The 22,121-nt window shown below is 44.1% G+C and overlaps 1 protein-coding gene across 25 annotated transcripts in view; it reads right to left on the bottom strand.

Annotated features, from left to right (window-relative positions):
* Positions 1-22,121, bottom strand: part of Ikzf1 (IKAROS family zinc finger 1) — a 91,302-nt gene that overhangs the window by 8,919 nt on the left and 60,262 nt on the right. For 6 of the 25 annotated variants that reach the window (XM_060365671.1, XM_060365667.1, XM_021647196.2 and 3 more), the window contains 4 exons: positions 15,728-15,988; positions 9,994-10,161; positions 4,742-4,867; positions 1,972-2,106 (listed from right to left, as the gene is read on the bottom strand). In XM_060365671.1, coding sequence (XP_060221654.1) covers positions 1,972-2,106; positions 4,742-4,867; positions 9,994-10,161; positions 15,728-15,988 — 690 coding nt within the window. The remainder of the gene's footprint in view (positions 1-1,971; positions 2,107-4,741; positions 4,868-9,993; positions 10,162-15,727; positions 15,989-22,121) is intronic. The other 19 variants (XM_060365672.1, XM_021647188.2, XM_021647189.2 and 16 more) reach the window with 9 other exon arrangements.

Below are 22,121 nucleotides of genomic sequence, written 5' to 3'. Positions count from 1 at the left end.
GCATGTGCTGTTCTTTAGGTTCCTAATAAAAAAGAGGAAGTCACACTCGGCCTCTTGAGGTCAGTAACTGTTCACCACCCTTGAACACACTTGCTGTTCATCTCTGCCAATTTCCCTGATCACCCATGATCTCTCCATGATTCCTGTTCTCTGTGCACTCTTCAGGAAGAAGATAGAGGCCCTGCACCTGCTACTGCCTAAAACCTCAGCCACCCAACAGCCAACTCCTTGCCCAAGATCGCTTTCTTCTCTGATAAGAAAATGAACTATTCATTCTTTCAGTTCAAAGGCTCACATATGCACAGACAAGTCCATGAAAAATATTTCCAGTAAATGGTTTCTGTTTTTTTTTGTTTGTTTGTTTTTTTTTTGTCTTTCTTCCCCCTCCCAACCATCAATCAGTGAGAAACTTCTATTTAATCAACAGATAAATTTGGAGCCTTATTTGTATTTGTAAGAGGAAGGATGTTGGCTAAGAACCTGACCTCTGTCTTTCTGCCTTGATATAGGTGCCCTGGTATGAAGGTGCATGTGTGTCACCAACTTTTTAGTTCGATATTCTTTCTGGTATGGTTTCCGTGGACTACCCTTACCAGGGTGGCATTCTTGAAAATAATTACATCAAACCCTGGACTCTTATTTTCCAGACTTGGCTTCATCTTTTCTGCCAATGGCGCACTAATCAAGGACACCCATTCCTTCAGCAACCCTACCCTGCCTTCCATCCCTTCTTCACTAAAGCATTCTCTTTTTGATTACTATCCACACTCCTGTCATCACCCAACTCCAGTTACTTCTGACCCAGACTGTCCCTATGATCAATGCTGCTGCTCCCACTGAGAACACACCTCTGATTTTTCTGTGGTTCTGAATGAGACTACATTTCTCAGTTTGGCATTCAGAGGCCATTAATGTTATAGTCAGAGCTTCCTGGGACAACTTTATGCGCTGCTTTCCAGTGAGTACTTGGGAAAAGCTGGGAACATACCTGTTCTTCTATCATGTCCTGCTGGTCCTGTTCCAAACCCAACCACCAGCATAATCACTTATCCTCATCTGCCTAGACTCTGTGACTCCTCCGATGTTTGTATGGCACAGAACTGAAATCCTGCCACTTTCTCCAAGTCCATCTCAGCTTCATGAACACTTTTCTTTTTCTTTCCTGGACATACAATTTTCTTTCTTAACAATGACAGTAGCTGGCCTTCAAACTAAAGGCTTCTAAAAGTGTTCACATCTGTGGGGGAATTTTATCCTTCCAGTTGCCCTATGAGATACATAAAGAATGGAACCCAGGCTTGGAAAGGTGGAGTCATCTCCTCAAGGTCACGGAGTTAATGAGTGTCTCTGCTTTGGCCTCAGGCCTGTCTCTGAGATGAGTGATTTCCATCTGGACATCTGCCTCAACTTCCTTCTTGTTCTTCCAGTGTCTGCCTAGTTGGCTGGTATGAGGCATTTGTCGATTGTCCACAGGAGGCAACAGTGGCTCAAGGAGCAAGGGGCTCACTCTACATTTATTGCTTATGGTATTAAGGACAGGTGAGGAGTCAAAGGTTAAAATAGCAATTTGAGTTGCATCAGCCCTTCATTGGATCATCAGAGGGTTTAGTCTCTGGTTCCTTTTAGCCCTCACTACACTTTGAGGGCAGTGTGATATGACCTTCTGGGGGAAAATGTGAATTGGAGCTCAGAGAGGATTGATCTAATCATTGTCAGAATGGCCACAGAAACATCATGCCAAGGGCTTCAGAGGCTATGAAATCCTACCTAATTCCTGGTAAAAGGTTTTTTTTTTTTATCAGTTTGAAGAAAATTATTAGAAAAAAAGCTATAATATTAAAGAAACACTAAGCTTATTACTTCCAAAAAGTGAGATTTTTTTTCTTTTCTTCTACTTTCAAATAATTTTCATTTGAGTCTAGAACACCCACATAATTGTATGTTAAGAGACAGCAAACATTTAACTCTTACCAAGAAATTTCTGAGGCATAGAGCTCTTACGTTTGGCGACGTTGCTTGCCAGTCTGTCCAGGACAAGGGACCTCTCTGCTCCTATCTTGCACAGGTCTTCTGCCATCTCACTGTGGTTAGTTTCTTCCTTAATGACTAAAGTCAAAGATAGTTAGAGAGGCTAGTTTAGAAATGCTTGCACTTCAAGATACTGCCTTATCCAGTGTTAACCTCAAATTTATAAAGTGCCAACAAGAGCCTATTTCTCATCCTTCAGCTCCCTGACAGAACCAGATGTAGCAATACCAATAATTAGCTAATTGCTAACACCCCATCCTCTACCTGTTCAACCCACATTATCCCAAAGAACAAAAGAACAAGCTGCTTGTCCACCAGCTGAGGCTGGACCACAGTAAATTAACTGTGTTACATTGGAGGGTCCTTTCTCAAGATTAACTTAATCAACTCTATCAACAACTATGGGAACCAAATATCATTAGGTCCAGAAATAAACAAAGGTCTGAAGTCACAACTGTATAGGAACAGTCCCTGACCGCACAGCAAATGCCTAATCACACAGCAGTTGCGCAGGGTAGGAAGCCCTGCAGTTGTTAAAGGAAATGCAGAAAGACAGGCTAGCCCAAACCCATCTCCTTTTCTATACCAACTCTCCCTAATCTTAAGTGAAGATACAAGTTTGTCTCATGCATAGTCCATTCATCCTGACTTCTAGTTTGCATGGCAGGGATTTCTGAAGTATGTAATTCCTTCATTCCCAAAGAGCTCAAAATGTAAAGTGATCAGCTTTCAACACTGTTTCTACCTTGTGTGTGTTTCCTTTTCAGACGGGTCATGTTGATTTAGCATAGGTTTATCTGGTTTTATCCTGGCTCATCTCCGCGTTTTTCAAACAGTTCCTTGAGTCATGGCTACTTCTTCATGTAACTCTAGCCTTGCCAATATTTTCATTTATTATTTTTTAATAGATCTTCATAGTAAATGTTTTCCAAATGTTAACAAGATGCACAAACAATTTTGTGTTAAAGCCATGCCTAGATTTGGGGGATATTCATGGATGGACCAGCCTTCTTTCCCTTTATCATCTTCTACATTTCTTCTTTGCCCAGGATGACCTGGTGGCTTTCTGCCCCTTATTTTGTACCCTGCATGCCAGCAGGATCCTTATGTATTTTATATCTTCACTTTAAAAACCCACATTTTTTTGTCAAATACTACTGCTGGCATGTTCTTTTAACAGGGAACTATGAGTGCATTTTGTTCAATAGCTCAAGATTCAGCCCACACTCTGATTAATAGAAGGAAATACAGAAAGTCATAAAAACTGATTCTAGAAATCATTCATGCATGTGATCTATCAAGCTAATATGCTCATTGATGAGTCTTTTTTTTCTCTGTGAACTGGGCTCAGTCGCTGGCCCAGGTGACTCCATACCACACCTCTGAGCCAGTACTTTTTGTTTGCATTTTGTATATGTGAGGCTCAGGAGAAAGTTATTTATCCTATGAAGATATCAGAAAAGTGTAACAGGTGACCTCAACCTTTTTACTAAAAAAAAAAAAAATAATGTTCAGAAAAACAAACTTAAATCTATTGAGCTAGGCAGTTTTTACCTAATGCACCCAACTTAAATAGGTCTGGGGAATAATGTGGTGATCCAAGGGACATGGTGAATCAGGAGAGGGAGATAAACAAGAATGTACACATTTTACTGGCAGCACTTATACTAAAGTTCATTTCCAGAGCCTGTCATTGTCAACTTCCTTAACCCTACACTCACTCTATGTTTACAAGGTAGTTTTTGGAGGGTGAAATAAACATGGCCTTGGCAGCTATAGTTGGCAACTGGAGTGTCTCCCATAGGCCCACATGTTGCAGGCCTCTGCTCTAGGGCAATCCAAGTAAAAGATGCTGGAAACCTTGAGGGGTGGAGTCTTAGGGGAAGTCCTTAAGTCACTGGGATATGCTCTCAAAGAGGAACATGAGTCCATAGCCTTTTCTTTCTCCTTCTCCCTTGCTTGTGAGGATCCACCTGGCACTGGAGGGTACCCACACTCTCAGAATGGCATGTCCAAAGCAATACAATGTAGGCAACCAACCATGGGCCGAGACCTCCAAAGTTCCAGTAACAATTGCCTTCCTATTACAGCTGGTTGCCTCAGATACCCATTACAATGATGGAAAGTTGACTGACACTTGTTGGGGGATAGGTTGCCTATGGTCATCTTGTGTATCTTAATATGACATGAGGCAGAGACAGGAGGAGCCCCCAAAGTAATTAAATGCCGGTTCCTGGCTATTTGGTCATGTTAAGGTCAGATTGCTGCTTCTTGCAAGAGTAATTTCTCACTTCTTGAGAAAGAACTGGAGCATGAAGCCATCACTGCAGGGTTCTGAATCATCTGACCACCAGTGAGAACAAATTAGGAATTTAGAGTGAAACTGATTCTCACCACAAGGCAGTGCTCAGTATACATCCAGTGCCCTTCCCACAGCCTCAGTACTGATGACTGCCAGGTCTTCCAACAAGTTCAGCCCTGAGAAGGAGGGTCACTGCTGTTAAGGGAGGTCTTAGGACAGGCTATGTCTGGTCGGTTGAGGACTTGGAAAGTGGAGAAGTACAATGAGTTGTCCCTAGTGTAGCTGCAGCTCTATTGGTCAAAAAGTTCCTCCTGGGCAGCATGGCCAAACATGCCACAGAGCCCCCTCCTGACCCAGGTGCCGGGAGGGGGGAAAGGGTCCAGCTCAGCAGGGAGCCTCAGCGCTGCTTACCTGGGTACATCGTGCCCGGAAGGCCCATGCTTTCCAAGTAGTTGTGGCATCGCTCTTTATGTTCCTCTAAAGAGCTTCGCTGCTTATAGCTTCGGCCACAATATCCACATTTGTGAGGCTTACCAACTGCAGAAAACACAATTGAGTTTAAGACTCCAATTAAATATCGGCCTTCTGGGTATGGGAATGCGTGCATGACATTGATGACAACAACAACAAAAAAGATGAAAAATGTACTCTCTTGAGAGTGATGGCTATTATGGCCTTAGTCAAAATTAACTAATTTTAAAAATGTTAATGCCCAGGTGACTCACTGATTGTACCAAGAACTCATGGTCCTTTTTCATCTTAACCTATCACGCTGGCTACCAACCCCTTTTCTAAATCACTGAAGTGTCTTTTAAGGGGAAAAAGTAAACCATCACAGGGTCTCCCGCCAGGCTGACCCCTCACTGGGATGACATTTAAAGAATAAGGTGAAAATTCAGGAGGCCAGATGAGGTAACTCTAAGAAACCATGACCAGAAAAGACTTTAATGAAATGAATATTTCTAAATTGTATCTCTCTGTAGTAAAATTGTATTTTACATTTGTAAGATATACTACCTTGTTTAAAAATACACAATATGTGCAGGGGTTTTGGGTTATCTCCATGCATGGTCCTTGGTTGGAGTATCAGTCTCAGAAAAGACAAAACTGTGCCCAGTTTTTTGGTTCTGTTGCTCTCCTTGTGGAGCTCCTGTCCCCTCCAGGTCTTTCATCTCTCCCTTCTTTCACAAGATTCCCTGCACTCTGCCCAAAGTTTGGCTATGAGTCTTAGCATCTGCTTCGATACCCCACAGAGGTCCTCTGTGTGGCAGCTCAATCTCCAAGTAGGTTCCCTAGTAAGGGGAACAGGGACTGTCTCTGATATGAACTCAGTGGCTAGCTCTTTGATCACCTCTTCCTGAGTGGTGTGGGGCAGTCTTCCCAGGCCACAGAGGAAGACAATGCAGCCAGTTCTGATGAGACCTGATAGGCTAGGGTCAGAGGGAAGAGTGGACTGGCAGAGGGGCATGGGAAGAGGGAGGGAGGGCAGGACTGGGAGGGAATGAGAGAGGGGGTTACAGCTTGGATACAAAGTGAGTAAATTGTAATAAAAAATGCAATATGAAAATACAAAGTGAAAGGTGATAGTGATAAATCAAATTGCATTTTCATATACATGAAGATACATAATGTATTTTGTATAGGAAGAACGTACGGAAAGCCTCTGTTTTATCCCCAAAGAACACTAGGATGATGAAACTTCCAGGTCAGCTTTGTCCATTAAAACTTGCTATGATGCTGTAAGTGGCCTTTGCATGTCTGTTCTGCATGGCATTCACTGTTGTTCAGTATGGTAGCTACCAGCCACATGGAACCACTGGACATTCCAAGTTTGGCTAGTGCCACAGAGGACTAGCATTCTAATTTTGTTTAATTTTAACTTAATAAAACTTAAGTGCCACATAAGGCTAGTGGCTTCTATGTTGGGCAGTGTTATTCTATATAAGCTTAGCCCTTCCCAGTTTTTTTTTTTTTTGAGTGGTATTTTAGGAGAAGACTAGCAAAGGGTTCATGTGATGCCTGTTTTTAAAGACTCCAGTAAAGATCATTTTTAGAGAAAACATTCTCCAATTACTTTATGAGGAATATACATTTTCACCTCAATACAAACATTATATTCCTCATGCTGTGTTGGATTTAGTACATTTCTAAGTGGGATATAAAGCCATCCATACTGGAATACTTGATAAATGGTTTAAAGCAATGTTACTTAAGTCTCTTTTCTAATTGAGCAGATGCAATGGAAACCAAAGCTTCATCTATAGAATTCAAAACACATTTTTTTAAAAAAATATTTTTTGAAGATTCTATCCATCCATCTATCTATCTATCTATCTATCTATCTATCTATCTATCTATCTATCTATCTACTTAATGTATGAGTGCTCTATCTGCATGTACACCTACAGGCCAGAAGAGGGCATCAGATTCCAGTATAGGTGGTTGTAGGCCACCAAGTGGTTGCTGAGAATTGAACTCAAGACCTCTGGAAGAGCAGACAATGCTCTTATCCACTGAGTCATCTCTCTAGATCCCCCACATAAATTTTTATTTAATTTAATTTTATGGATATGAGTGTTTTGCCTGCATGTATGTTTGTGCACCACTTGCTTGCCTGGTGCCTGCCTGCAAAGGATATGATAGGGCGTTGGATCCCCTGGAACTGGAGTTACATATGATTGTGAACTGCCATGTGGGTGCTGGAAAGCAAAGGTGGGTCCTCTGAAAGAGCAGCCAATTATCTTTTTTTTTTTTTTTTTTTTCAATGCAGTTTATTCAGGAACCTTGAACAATCATCTGACCCTGGGGAAAGCCAGCCCACAGCTTAAATAGCCTCTGGGTAGCCAACCCCAGCATGCCACGTGGGCAATGCAGATAGGTCCACATACATGGAAGCAAGCCAGATCCTCAGCTTTAGCCAAATGTGGAGTTGTTCGTGACAGAGAACACTCACCATCGGGAAGGCAGCCAGTTATCTTAACTGTTGAAACGTCTCTCCAGTTCTTACGGAATTTTTGCATAGACAGTGATGCACCCCAAACATTAGGAAATAACGATGAAGTATGGAACGAATGTTGTCTACAGTTGTGTATTTATATTCTATTTTCATAGAAAGTAATACTCATGTCCTTTCCCGAAAAACTTGTAACTTCTGTGATTTAGTGAATCGAAATTGTCCCCCTGTATAAATGGTATGGTTGGTGCCTGCTTTTCCCCAGGGTATGATTTACTTCAATGCTAGAATGTAAGAACCAAACTGTCTCTAACAAAGTTTGTAGTTTCCAAAGGAGGACCAAGCCCACTATCAACACACTGGAGTCTAGAACCTCAGATGCCACCAGACGCCAGGGAAAGCTGTCTGGTTGACTTTAGCTGTTAACGTAATGTGGGCAGTGGCTGTCCACACAGGAAGAAATGCACTACCCTGGAATTTGCAGACAAAGGCTGAAGTCTTGTCATTCTAGCAAAATCACTTTGTGAAGCAACAGTGTTCCCTTTCTTCCAGAGCTCTGTGTGTCAAGGGCATTTTCAACAATAAAGCGGCCAACACCCCAGGTCTATAACGGACATCTACCAGCTGGTTGGTGACTCTGACAGAAATAAACTGTCAGGATATCACCACCTGTTTTATATAACTACTCAAGTCATTAGCCCCACTGAGAGAAGGATACCATCAGGCCTTAAATACAACTAGCAAACAATGTAGGCAAAAACGCAAAACCCTGCACCAATTTCACAAGAGGTTATTCTGTCATTTACAGCTTAAGGACGAATATGCAGGAAAGACTTATATCGTAAACCAGTAATTAAAGGGTGATAATGCTGTGGCGGGGATCAGCCTAAAGGTGGGTCTTTGACTTTTCCCCTGGCTTGGGAAGCTGTGCTTGATGCCACTCTGTCTTCATGATGCCTGTCAATTGTGTCTATGTGACTTCCCATAAATGACAGATGTGCAGCTGCTTCCTCCTAGGTCCCCTGCCAGCATGACTGCACCATTCTCACACCTGCCGCCTACACAGGTCTGTATGCCACCCCCTCCCCAGCACCGCCTTCACTTTGTGTTCATGCTAAATACATATAGAAAGTGCCACCGCCATCTCAGGAGGCCTTCAGTTCATCTCATTCCTTGCGGCATACCCCTCCCAGGTCTGAGCTCGCGTCCCACCTGGGGCAGGGAGGTGCTTGTTCTCTGCCACACCCTCTGACTCACATGCTGCCAGAGGGAGCAGTTCCTCAAAGGAGGGCAGCACCTTTCTGGGCAGTGCCAAGAAACTTGCCTAAATCACAACTTTCTGCTATAAGCTTTTGGGGGTCTCCTGCATGTTCCCTGTCAGTCAGGTAGGAAAGAGGGCTACAGGGGAGAAGACTCGTAGCCTTAGCTCCTTTCCTTCTCTACACATGGCTATGTGGAGGCGAGCACTAACCAAAAAAGAGCAGCTCTGGACCACACCTGCTAAAATGTGCACTCTAGTATACTCCCACTCTGCTTTTGTTTAGAGTTTCCTTAAAGCAAATTACTCAGTTTGGGCTGAACACACTGCCTAGCCCTCCTGCTGTGGGAATCTCTCCCAATCCTCCAATCAGGGCAGACTGTCTTTTCTTTCTGCTCCTGGGGGCCCTCAGCACTCTGTCATGCTACACACACATAGGATGCTGTTGAAGGGCTTAGGAAATGTGGGCACAGAGATGGATAACTTGCACCATGAGATGCATCTGTTCTGTTTGGGAAGAGATTAGCAGTGGGAAGGAGATGGGCTGAGGACCTCCTTCCTGCCAATGAGCAACGACATAGTGATGGCTGGCTATGATGGGCACTCTTGGAGTGCAGGGACAAGGCCCACCAACCTAGTGCTCCCAAAGCCAGGGTAGCACATGACACCAGACGACAGGGCAGAATGGAAGGAAACTTTGCATGTTACATCATATTGACTGTATTGCAAGCACCGATAACACGCTGTTGCTGGACAAAATCCCTTTCTCTCAGACCTGGAGGCTTATGGGGCTACTGGAAAAGAAGCCACCAAGGAGGCAGAAGATATGATCTAGTGAACAACAAGTCGGTGTGACAGGTTGTCCAGCATTTATGTAGATTGTACTCTGAGACTCCAGAGTATCTGGGACATCCTTACAGGGACATTTTGCTGTCTGCAATTTGCTGACAGCTCCAGACTGGCCAGTCCCATCAAAGCCTCTGCTGGTTTCTGGCCTGGGGGTTACTCTCTGGCTGGAGTGGTGTGTCCTGGGATGGCAGGGTTATAGTCTGATCACCCTGCCTGTGTCCTCTCTGCAAGTGAAATTATGTCTATTACCGCTATTCAATATATTCTACACAAGCCAGTGATACGTGTGGCATAAGAATGGATGTAAAGAGATGTGGTTGGAAAGTTAAGGGCATGAACAGTGCACTTCAGAGAAAACCCCACTTACCTGATATGGTGGGAGGGAGAGAGCTCTTCAAAAACCCACTACGGAGGTGAGGTTTCCTTATGTGTGCCCCCCACCCATTTCCTCTGGTTCAATAGGAAAACCTGGTCAACTTGTAGGAGGCCAACGTGCCCAGAGGGCTGTGGACGGGGTAGAGTGGGGACATGGAGCACACGATCTGGGGCCCCTACACTGAGATGGCCAGGGCCTGGCATCCCTGCCATGCCCAGGGGACCTACCAGAGTGCGTCCTCAGGTGGCCCGTGAGGGCGTCCCTCCGGCGGCAGGCATAGTTGCAGAGATGGCACTTGAAGGGCTTCTCGCCCGAGTGTAGCTTGATGTGACGCAGCAGGTTGCCTTTCTGGGTAAAGGAGGCCCCGCACTGGTTGCACTGGAAAGGCCGTTCACCTGGGCAAGAAGGGAAGAGGGTAGCCTGGTGAGAGCTGAGCGAGAGCAGCTCGGGAGGACGGCCGCAAGAAAGTTGTTTCCCATGGGCTTGGTGACTTCCACCGGCTGCAGGTTTGATAGAACACGAGGCTTTCAGACTAAACCTGCCAGCTGCTTAACGCTTCACTGGCTGGGTCAATTTGATCTGAAAATCTAATTTTTTTCCCCTAAATCAGAATGGCACATCACAATGCAAATTCAAACTCATTTAAATAAAGTGACTGCAACATTTTGTGATGAAGAGTCACTCTTCCTGATCAGCAGTTTTGGAATAAACCAATATCCAATTTTGCGTGTTGTGGCATTTGGTGGGGTTTTTAATGTGACTTTTTTCAAAGGGTCTTTAAAATATGCCACTGAAGCAGCAAAATAAAAAGGAAACTCATTAAAAATGCATTTCAGGATCACAAGTTCATTTCAGCGTTACATTCTTATATTTAAATGAAAGGCACTTCATTATAACAGTTATAATAACTTCTTTTCATTTACATTTTCCCTGTATTTTCCCTTTCAATTTCTTCTCCATTACCTGTCTGTCCCTAAGCAGGCAAATCAGGAGAGAGACAGACAGAGAAAGTGTGAGGGTGAGAGGGAGAGATTGGAGAGAGATTGAATAAAATGAGAAGTTAAGAAACAGGGTAGCCACGGCCTGTCCTCCAGTGGGAATCCCCAGGCTCTTGCGCTTGGCAGCAGTGAGCTCCCTTGAGACCTCCTACCTTTTCCTTTCTACACAACTTGGAAATTCTTCAAATTTACTTTTATGTCTACGTTGGACAAGTTGTATTCCAGGTACAGACTTTGCTGCCATTGGAAGAGTTTCCAGGGAGCCTACTCAGTTTGTGACTGAGGTAGTCCAGGGCCCTGCAAGGGGTGACCAAGAGTTGCAGCTTACACCCTGGGTCTGAAGGAGGTGGAGGAGTTCCTTGTGAATGAGGGGTGTGCAACTGTCCTGCTGGGCAGACACAGGTGTCAACATTACTGTCTTTAACTCTCAGGGTGATGTGCTCATCGTGTTCCTTCCTAAAGCTGCTTCTGAAGAACAAACAGATGCTTCGTGTAAAAAAACCATTATGTATGAAAATACATGTCCCAAGAGATGCTTCTCTTAAAAATAAACAATGTGTTAGAAATACCCAATTAACATTTTCCCAGCTGGGTGATGGTGGGCAAGAAGAGACTGTTCAGTAGTTACTGAAGAATAGCTGGGGCAGTGCTGCTAAAACCCATGCTAGGGAAAACTTGAATGTCTATACTGGCACCTGAATTTCCTAATTACTTCTAAGTCTTTTTGAGTGGGCAGTGTAGACACGAAAGTTAAAACTAGTTTATAATGATATTTAATGAACTGTAGGCCAGGTGGGGGTGGTGGTGAGGGGTGGTGGGGGGTGGGTAGGGTCTTGATACTAATCACTGTGCACTCAGCATTTCCCAAAATTCCTGTCTGGATCAGACCCAGCTGAACGTGAAGACACCGTTTAAAGTCAAGGACTAATAACCAAAGTAGGTCACTGACTGTCACCAAGTCTGTGAGTTCCACGTGCACACTCAGCTGGCACTGTGTTCACAGAGTGTTCGACTCCAATCGAATGAATGGAGAAGAAACAAGTGGCCAACGTATTAAAGAAGACCCAGCTGGGAACTGGAGCATGCCCAGTATTACAGTTTTTATTCAGAGAGGGTTGGGCCCTCAGGCTACGTGGGAAAGCCCATGTAACAGAAATACTCAGGAGACACCCCTGGTGATCCAAGTGGGCAAAGTCACATGCCCAGCAGCTGGAAGACCCCTTCCTGAGCTGGGGAGGTGTCCATGTGCTGTGTCCCCTGGTCTGATTTGGTGGTGGGGAAAACATAAGGTAGCTCTGGTGTTCTGGTTACTGGGCAGAGAGGATGGATGACTAAAAGCATACTGCCCTTCTACAGGATGGGAAAGTGGGCATTTCTGGGGGCACTGAGGCCTGCCTTCTCCATTGAGTCAGTGCACCTTCGTGGAGACAGCTTGCCTGGTGTCTTAATCCCCGCCACAAAGCAAGGTGAGACAGGCTTGCTGCAAGTCTACTGATTTCCAATTGCTTGTGTGGGCGTGAGTGTACAGCCCAAGGTGCGGCGTCTTGAGGACCATGTTTCCGAAAGGGACCACACAGTGATCCACTCAGTGGAGGTGTTACTCATAAGAGGTGTGTGTGTCCAAAGAGCTGGATCATCAGACACAGCCTGAGTCCCTCTCTATTGCAGTGGCCAGGACCTGTTTCCTGAAGGACAACAACTTGATGCTGTAGCTAAGCTCATGTTTCTCTAAGCTGGGATGAGGCATTAGATATTGCAAAATTTAAATTTAATTTATATCCCAGACACTGCCCACTTATCATGAAGAGGCATTCTATTATAATGTCTGAGACTCTTGACTTGGTAATAGTATATATACATTTTTTTCTAAACTGGCAGAACCTCTGAGGGCCTCTCTGCAGAAGATAGATTAAAAAAAAGTATGACATATAAGAAGAGATGTGATGTCACACCTTGCCTGTGACAGCACCCACTAGACTGGGGACCATAGTGAGCCAGGCTTTTTGTTCTGCTCAAGCCATTTCCTGGTCTTTACTATTCAGAATAATAACGTTATGGGTGGGGCCCCACTGCACTTCCTCCCGCTTTCCTACCACCCCAGGGTGATGCTCATACTCACCCCCTCAATGGGGACATTGAGGTTGTGACACTTGAATCAAACATGAAACCAACTGGGCACCCAAGGGGAAGTGACACACTGGTGCCCACAAACCATTTAGAAAATGGCAGCAGTGGAACTTCACCCCATGAGAGGGGCAGAAGCTGGGGCTATGCCTCTGAGGTCTCTGTTTACTAGGGAAGGGGCTGGGAAGCCGTGAGCCTCCTTGGCTGAGTTGTGGGGCGTGGGGAAAGAGAGGTTCTGGTGCGCATTCTAGCTTGTCCACTGGGGCATGACATTCCACATAAGCTTCTGAGAGGACACACGAACAGCTCTGCTTATTGTCTGTTCCTCAACAGCATGTCCCCAGAGGCTGATCATGCTCTAGATTCTAGGCCCAGTGTTCTTGGGAACTTCTTAGGAATGCCTGCTCTCCCGACTCTCCCAGGGTCTGAATTAGAACCTGCATTTTCTCAAGATTCCTAGTGATTCACAGCTCCTTTCACACTGGAGAGGTATTCTAACTACCTGCCATAAATGCAGAGACCAAACCTTTGCTGACACATTCCACCCTGACTTGGAAAATAAAACCTGCCTGTCTTGTCTAGTTATTCAAACTTAGTTTTGGCTAAATGCAATTTTCATTTCTAGCTGAGGCCTTGTATATTTATATATACGAAGATACCTGTGGAGTCAGCCATGAGCAAACTGGGTGTGTGTGTGTGTGTGTGTGTGTGTGTGTGTATGTTGTGTGATGGTCTCCGTGTTTCTCAAGCGAGGGATGAGGCAGGATTGATACAGTGGATGGTTTGCTCTTCTTCCTGGAAGTTATCTGTCCCATAGTTGAAGAGCTTAGCATATTGGGGTGGGTGTAATAGTGACTATTGGTTGAGAAAAGTATGTAGGGAATGTCAGGCCTTCTCAGATTCGTGCTTGGAAGGTTTATTCATTACATGTAATCATGTAATTCTTCCTTCCTTTCTCTCCTTCTTTCTCTCTTTTTAAATCAAGATAGGCAGTATATTTTGGCAGTTTGGTATACCAAAATTTGATTCGTTTATTTAAAAAAAAAATCTATCCAAGAAAGTTTTCATTGTGCAGTCAGGCCTTACATAGATTACAGGAAAGTGCTTCACTTGAGGCTGGCTCGTCATCAGGGACATATTACTACAGGCTGAGTATCTGTCACAGTAGTTCACCTTCATGTAAATTTCCACCTTCCACAAAAGGCAAGAGTAAGTTTTCTTACCCTCATATTTGGTTTTCTTAGGGCTGGCTGTGCCAGGTCTGTTTCAGTGGGTAATTTAAGGACTAAAGTGTCCCTTCAGAAAAGCCAAGTTTGTCTAATTTTAAAGCTAAACTTTGGTTGAAGACAGACATCTATTAAAAATTCATCTTGTATATCATTTCCACATATATTATACGTGGAATAAGTCATTTAAAAACTGTTTCGGTTCATATATAGACACAACCTTGGAAATACCTACATTTATTGATGATAGCATTTCTGCTCCATGCATGTTCTAGCTCCTGCTTCCTTTTGGATAACACATGTAAGAAACAGACAAGGCCTTCATTTTCAAGCTATCTTCCTCACCTTTCTGAAATGTCTTATGAAACCTGCTACTATTCGTCTTTGTTTTGTTTTCTTCTTCCTCCTGGATACTGGTATCCAGTAGCAGATGCCAGTGTTCTCAGGCCCCAAAGAAGCCAGTGTGTAGGTAGTGATGGCTCAGGGTGTCTAAGTTTTACATGCAAGCTTTCTGTGGCTATGAGAGTTGGTGAATTCACCAGGTTATACCTACCCTTCAAAAAACTTCCATGGAAGGAGTAATGTATCTCTTTAGTTCTAAAGAAACCTTATGCCCTGTAAACAAATGCACCAAATGCCATCAATGTTTTACAGGAACCCTTTGGTGCCTTTAGTGATGGTAGAGTGACAGTTATGGTGAACAGTAGGTGACTGTTCATAAACATGGTTGTTTACAGGAGGGAGGTGGAACAGGTGTGGTGCGGCCAACTGAAGCTGGGCAGACTTCTCACATTGCCAACGGCAGGGGTAGGCATGGCTCTTGGACCCCAGATACTCTACCTTTATTCCCTTTGGAACAGACTATTGCATTCTCTCATTCTCCCAAAGCCTCCTGCAAACCTGTCCCTGCAACAGGAGTTTGCCAGAAAGCTCCTTACCGCTCTGGGACGAAAACTCATGGCAAATGGCCAGCTGACCCAGAGATTCAGCCTGCAGGGTGAACCACCTCATGCTGATCTGCACCCTTTGTGAAAAAAGAAAAAAAAAGTTTTGCTACTTGGCCACCACCCACTAATGCCTCTGAATAGAGCCCCCGAGTGTCGACATGTTAAACAAGTATTTCTAGTTTCTCAGTGGGAAACTTGTGAGGTCAGCTGCAGTGTGTCTCTAAGCTTTTGATGTTGTCTTGTGAAGGATGGGATGCTTTGCACATGAGAGTCAACACTATGGCTGAGTTTTTTTTTTTAAAGTGAATATAATATCAGGCCCTCAGAATACGGCACACGCATACTGTTGACCTTCCTTTTTTGTTTATAGGGTTGATAGGTCCACGCTGAGAGGACCTTTCAAACACTGCCCCAGAATAAGAAAGTTGTGCCTCAATACAACTTGGGAGCCAATTATGTGCAGCCGCTGCCCTGCTGGTCAATTGCAAACATGCTTCAAGACCACATTCCCCTTCCCTCCCTCCTTTTGCACTTTGAACTTAGGGACATGCACGTGCTAGGCAGGTGCCATACTACTCAGCTGTATCCCCTTGACAGCACATTTTGCTCCTTCAGCACCCATAGGACCTCTTGAGACACTAAAGGAAAAACTACGCCAGGCCTTACCAGTATGACTTCTTTTGTGAACCATGAGCACATTGGGCCCGATGCAAATGATCCCACAGATATCACACTTTAGTTTTCCGTTAGGGAGTCGAATGCCTCCGACTCCTGACAAAGCCGAGCTGCCTTGGTCCCTGTGGGAGCCATTCATTTTCTCTCCTGAGGCATCAAGCATTCGTAAGTCCTCTGCACATTCTTCCCCATTCATTTCACAGGCACGCCCATTCTCTTCATCACTCTGAGTCTCTACTTTAACATTACTGGCTGAAAGAGACAACACAGGAGGCCACTCAGTGTCACTGAAAAAACAAGGCACAAGATAGCAACACAGCAGCAACAAGGCATCAAATAGACAATCTGAGCTTCTGAGCAGTTCTGAGCCTGGTACCTCAGGGTGGGCAGCCCGAGCTGTGCATGTGCCAGGCCCCTAGACAGCGTGGACAGCACCTAGGGGATGCACTGAGGCATCTGGTAAATTAGGGAGGGGCTACTTATAGAGATATTATGTGTATGCATAAATGTAGAGCAGCGGGGGCTAGTGGGATCTCAAGGACATGGTGGGGGACCTGGGACTGAATCCTCTGTGCTCACAATACCCAGCGGTAGGTAGTGACTGGATATCTGGTGACACAATCAACCTCCCTAAGGACCTGTGAGCATGAGCACAACCCACAAGAACTGTTTTGCAGGCCCCAAAACGTCCTCTTATGCATATGCACAATGGATTCGGAACAAATCTTTGCTGTTTCGAGCTCTGATCCTAACTTCTTCCTCCAAGTTCCATTTTCTTTGCATTTGGTTTCCTTTTTATCTCACAGTGACATGTCCAACCTGTGCCCTAGGGTACCAGTGTCCTTCTTACATCTCCTTCATTTGCTAAAGGGTTAACTGGAACAGTTTATGAATAGAACAGGTTAAGAGTTTTTCAAACAGAAGGATGCTTGTAGGTTAACAAAGATAAAAAATGCTGTTGACTGCAATCCTGTGTTAATCATGTAGTTTTATTATTCACTTTTTTTTAAATAAAAAAAGAAAATGTAACACATTGCACATACATTTTCCTTTAACACTAATGGTTCTGGGACAAATGCAATGGCCAGTAGAAACTGTAGCGATACCAGAAGTCATTTATAATTTCTCTAAATGTTTTTACAGACTTGTAAGAGTTAAGGAGGTACATTTTGCTAAGAAAAACAATCAGTGTGGTGATTATCTGACAGGGTTAAGAAACAGTTATTTGCTTTTGTTTGGTGTATAGGTGGGACTGTCTGCGTATTTACACACACACCATGAGCAGGCTTGGCGGTCAGATCGTTGGGAGCTAGAGTTACAGGCTATTGTGAGCCACCAGACATGGAGCCTTAGAACTAAACCTGGGGCCTCCTTAAGAACACGAAGTGCTATTAAGCACTGATCCATCTCTCCAGCCCCCATTTGACATAATTTTTGAACAGCATTTTTAGCCAAGGATTCTCAATGTTTGGTCCCCAGAGTAGCAGCCAGAATATGACTTCTGGGCCCCCTGGGGTGAATTCAGGCATGTGTTTGAATGGACTTTTGGGGGGAATCCAATATCACTTTACAATGGAGAATATATAGTTGAAGCGACCTACCTGGCTCTAGATGATCTTATTCACCAAATTCCTCTTGCCTGGGACGTCTGAGGTCCAGACACCAAGAGAAAAAATGGTTGGCTCAGAGGCTTGGCTCCTTTACTTAAAGATGTAACTATCCTAGGTAGGGCACCTAACTTCTCCATGCTTGATTACTTGTCTGCAATTGCAGAAACTGTCCTAGCCCTTGCCAGCCTGGGCAGCTGAGTGAAATGAGGTTAGCAGTAGATAGCACTGGGACCGGGGTGCAGCAAGTAGCTTCCTACCCATCCTACAGTGGTTCCACAGCGTAAGGCTCTGCCTGGCACCAACAGCATTTGGAGCACTTACCTGGAACCAGATTTCTGGTCATTTAGTGGCACCTGCCATTCAACCCAACAAGGGCATGCTGTTGCCACCATATATTTTGAAGTGGCAGATGGACAGTTCAGTCAAAGAACTTGCTTTGGTCACACAGCTAGCAAACGGCAGACCTGGGAGGTGACCACAGCACAGCGGTCCCAGGTGCCCACTTACTGCCAACATTAGCCCATTAGCTCTCTGCAGAAAAGACCTGCTGACAAATAATGGGGTGAGATGTAAAAACCAGAGCATGGGCTCCGAGGCCGCAGCAGTGAGAACAAACCCAGAGGCTGAACTCAGTGCGTGCATAGGACAACACTGAGAAATTCTGTAATGGGGAATTCTCAAACCGCTTTTCCCTCCAAGACTGATCTGAGACTTTGCAAACCAGCAGTCTTTCTAACTTCCCTCAGGGGCCAGATTCTAGCTATGTGGCAGGAGAGGACACTGGGCTCTGGAGTATCGGAGTTCTTAGCTATCTTTCGGGGTAGATTCAAACTCGCCAGTGTCTACGCCCACTTTGCTATGGTTTGGATAAACACTTCCCGAAGGCTCATTCATGAAAGGCTTGGTTCCCAGGGTGAGAACCTGTTCTGAGGACCTTGTGGGAGGCCCTTCGATAGCTGGTGGTGTCTCCTTAGAAAGGGGCACTCCATTCTCCCTGGGTCCTGGGTCCTCTGCTTCTTGATGTGTGCTGCTTGCTCCACATCATTATTGTTGGCTGCTCTCACTAAAGCCCTATCTGCTCTTTGCCTGGAACCTCCAGATCAAGAACTAAATACACATTTCTCGATCAACTGGTTGCTTTGGGTATTTCATTTAGTAATGCATAGCTGACTACAAAGTGTTCTATAAGAAGAGGAAGACAGGCCTGGGTAAAACAAGTGCTCTGGACAGCCGCATGATGCCCCATGGTAGTTACAGTGGAACAAGCAGGCCCTTGCCGGATGCAGACACCACACTTGACTTCTTCTCCTCCACAGTTACAAGCTACGTTAGCTTCTGTTGTTTATATGTTACCTAGTCTCTGGGAGTTGTCTTTTAAAACTAAAGAACATATGCTTGACTCTGCTGAATTCCACTAAGGTAAAGGAAGCTAGTCAAAGGGAAGTGACCCTGCCTTCCTCAGGACACTGCACACAGGGCATAGAAACATCATAAGCATTTTTTCCCTGTATGAATGAAAACAGCAGAGTTCCTGTGCAGTCTTCTGGGGAATTCCATGGCACATGGCATTAATGCCAATGTGGGTGCTTCCCAGAGAAGGCCAGGGCAGCAGGCTTCTCATACCGGGAGCAGTTCTACTCTAGCAGTTTGCTTGCGAAATGAGGGAGAGTTAGGGAGGAAGCAGGTGAAAAAGCATGTGATGGATGCTGCTTTATAGGCCACTGGCTTCCTCAAAGCCACTCAGTGCCCACCAGTAGTGTGACTGGGACAACTGAAGGCAGGGCTTTGACATTTCTGCCCTACAGGAGATGGTGCTCCCACCAGCTGTGACAGAACTAAAAGAGAAAGGCAGCCCAGGGGCATGAGAGTTGTTCTTGGGGTCAGTATGGGCACCAGATACAATCTGGGGAAGAAATAGATGAATGGCTCCTAAGGACATATAGTGAGAATTTTAAACGTACCTGATATGATTTATACTGGAGTGGTAATGTTTTGAATTCTACATGTAATTCAAATATAAAATTATGAGAGAGAAAGAGAGAGAGAGAGAGAGAGAGAGAAATAGAAAGAGAGAGAGTATGGGAGGGGTTATCAGCATCAAAATGTTAAAAGACTGAAGGTTTGTATTTCTGGGAAAGAAGACATAGTGTCTGCGGATGCCTGTGGGCATGGCCAAAGACTGTAAGTGTGGAAACAAGGCACGGGCTCACAGCAGGCCCCACATACACTCTGGTATAAGAATTCCATGGCAACTGGAATTGCCATGTGCTGGGAGCTTGCTGGGGTGATGCGGACCTTCCCGGCCATGTTTTGAGTTGGAAGGTCTGGATGACTGAGAGAGACTGAATGATCAGAGAGGTGAGGATTTGGTGAGAAGCAAGTTACACTGTCAGCATGAGGAATTTAAGATTCCTGCAGTGTAGGAGTTTTTGATACAAAGATGGGGAAGGCCCTCATATCTCTGAGGATAAATGCAAAGTGGGTGCTAGCTAAGTAGCAGAAATCTGACAGATTTCTATTCAGCCAGAGAGGCTGTCCATGGAAATGAGGGACTCTGTCTGGAACTGCTTAGCTGTGGTATTCTTCAGTGAAATGCTGCTGTTGCTCTGACTATAAGGAATCGGCTTAAAAATATTTTGTAAACTCTGTCCTTACTCCACTACTTACAACAACAAGGAACTTGATAAAGTGCTTCATTGAGCTGATTAAATATAGAACGTGGATGGAATCTTTTTTTTTTCCATTTAAAATTACTTTATTTTCTTCCAGTCAAATGACTGGTTAACAGGAAGTCAATTTATTAAACATGCTCTAATTATAAATCACTGCATTAAAGACAATGAAAATAATCCGTTTAGGTTATACAGCATATACAGTTGCGCTGCAACTGGACCAAAGTAATCAAGTGAATGAATTGAATATCATACATCTCAAAATAGCATTCTAGGCCGCAAGTCATTTTCTGCCCTCAACAGGTCACATTAGTCTGTGCACCCTATTTCTGAGTCATCTTCCCTCAAGTCAGGCCTGATGGAAAGTGGCAAAAAATTAAAAAAAAAAAAAAGCCCAAATTCCGCAGCTGACGCTCATGAAATGTAAACTTTAAATATAAATAGATATCTACAATGTTTTCCTTTCAGTTACTTTTTCTTTTCAATTTGCAAAGAGTGAATAACCAAGAAAGGATAATTAGGAGTGAAGTCAATAGAATTTCTCTTCTGGTAAAAAGTACTATCCATTAGTGAGTGGAATCTTGTGAGTGTTTTTTTCCCTGGAAGGCTCTAGGTTCAGCCTGCCCGGTGTCAACAGATAATGGATTAGGCCAGATTTGAGTGTTTACCAATGTGGCTTTTATTAACATGGATGTTTTCAAGCCCCCAATAGAAACCACCTTGCTTCTCAGTTGCTACTTTAAATGGGGAAAACCAGAAACCTCATTATTTTAGAGGTATACCACCAGTGTGGTGACCTCGTTGTCCTGAGAGGGTGCCCCCAGAGTGTGTTGCGGCCTCGAGGACCTAGAGAAAGGTTAAAATCTAAGAATCTGGAGAAGCCAAGGAACTGAGGCCAGCAGGAGCCCAGGGGCCTGGCTTCTCTGCCAAGCGTGCTGTTCCCTGTGAATAACTGAACATTTTAAATGCAGCAGTGCGATGCACATGGGCAGGCTCTGGCTTACAGATGTTACATCGTCTCCACCGCCATTTCCTTTTCAGAATGCATCTTCATATTTACTGGAAAACTGTATTTTCCCAACTTAGAATGTGAGTTTTCTATTGGAAAAAAAAATTCCAAAGTTGTCTTTCCCGCATGGGCTTAGACCGGATAAATGAAAATGTTTTAAATGGAAAATGGGAGATGTAAATGTAAAGATATATCTTTTCAACAACTGTAACTAAGAAGCAAAATGGAATAAAATATGTAAGGTATATTTTGATTTATTTGTGGTAATTAAGTGAGGATTTGAGACACATGTGTATGTTCAGATCAGTGTGTTTCTGCTTCCTCTAAAGATTTGTGAAGCCAGGTACAGTGGTGCACACCCATAATGCTAGCACTTGGGAGGCAGAGGCAAGGGGTTAGGAGTTCTAGGTCATCCTCCACTAACTACATGGGAAGCTTGAGGCTGCCCTTAGCTCACCTTGTCTCAAAAAACAAAAAAACAAAATGTAAGCACTAGTTAGAGCAGTTTCTATAACTTAATATCATTTAAAAATAGTTAAGATAATAGGGTTTCTATCTAATTAAGTATATTTTTAGAAATAATCTTATTTGATGTTTTAGGCTTTCAAATACAATGAAGTCAGAGATAAAAGATATATTACAAAGTGTAAAATTATAAAAAGAAAGTAGTTTAAGGCATATTTTAATTTTTCTTAAGAATCTAGGGACTCAAAGTGGGATAAAGATGACAGAGGAGGCCAAAAGATTATTTTAACTTCAAGAAGGGAGGGGCCTGGGAACCTGTGGGTCAATTCTCCAGCATGACCACACGGTGGCGATATCGGCCCGGAACAGTTTGGTTGCTGTTGGGTGGAGACTTGAGCATCCACCAATCGTTTGTTCCCAAAAGATATTACAATTTAGGGATATTGAGGGGAAGAGGGAAAGAAGAAGCGATAGTACTATTATGAACTCATTTTTATAAGTATATAGACATGAGATACATGAAAACATCTATCTTGTCTCAGAAGATCTCCCACTGTCATTTTTGCCATCGTGAAACCTCACCCATCTTTAGGCTATGCTGGGCTTTCTTTGCTCATTCCTCAGGCTTA

This window comes from Meriones unguiculatus, chromosome 12 (assembly GCF_030254825.1).
Source record: "Meriones unguiculatus strain TT.TT164.6M chromosome 12, Bangor_MerUng_6.1, whole genome shotgun sequence".
Taxonomy (NCBI): Eukaryota; Metazoa; Chordata; class Mammalia; order Rodentia; family Muridae; genus Meriones; species Meriones unguiculatus.
The sequence above is the reverse complement of the archived record's forward strand: the minus strand, read 5'-3'. Positions and strand labels throughout refer to the sequence as shown.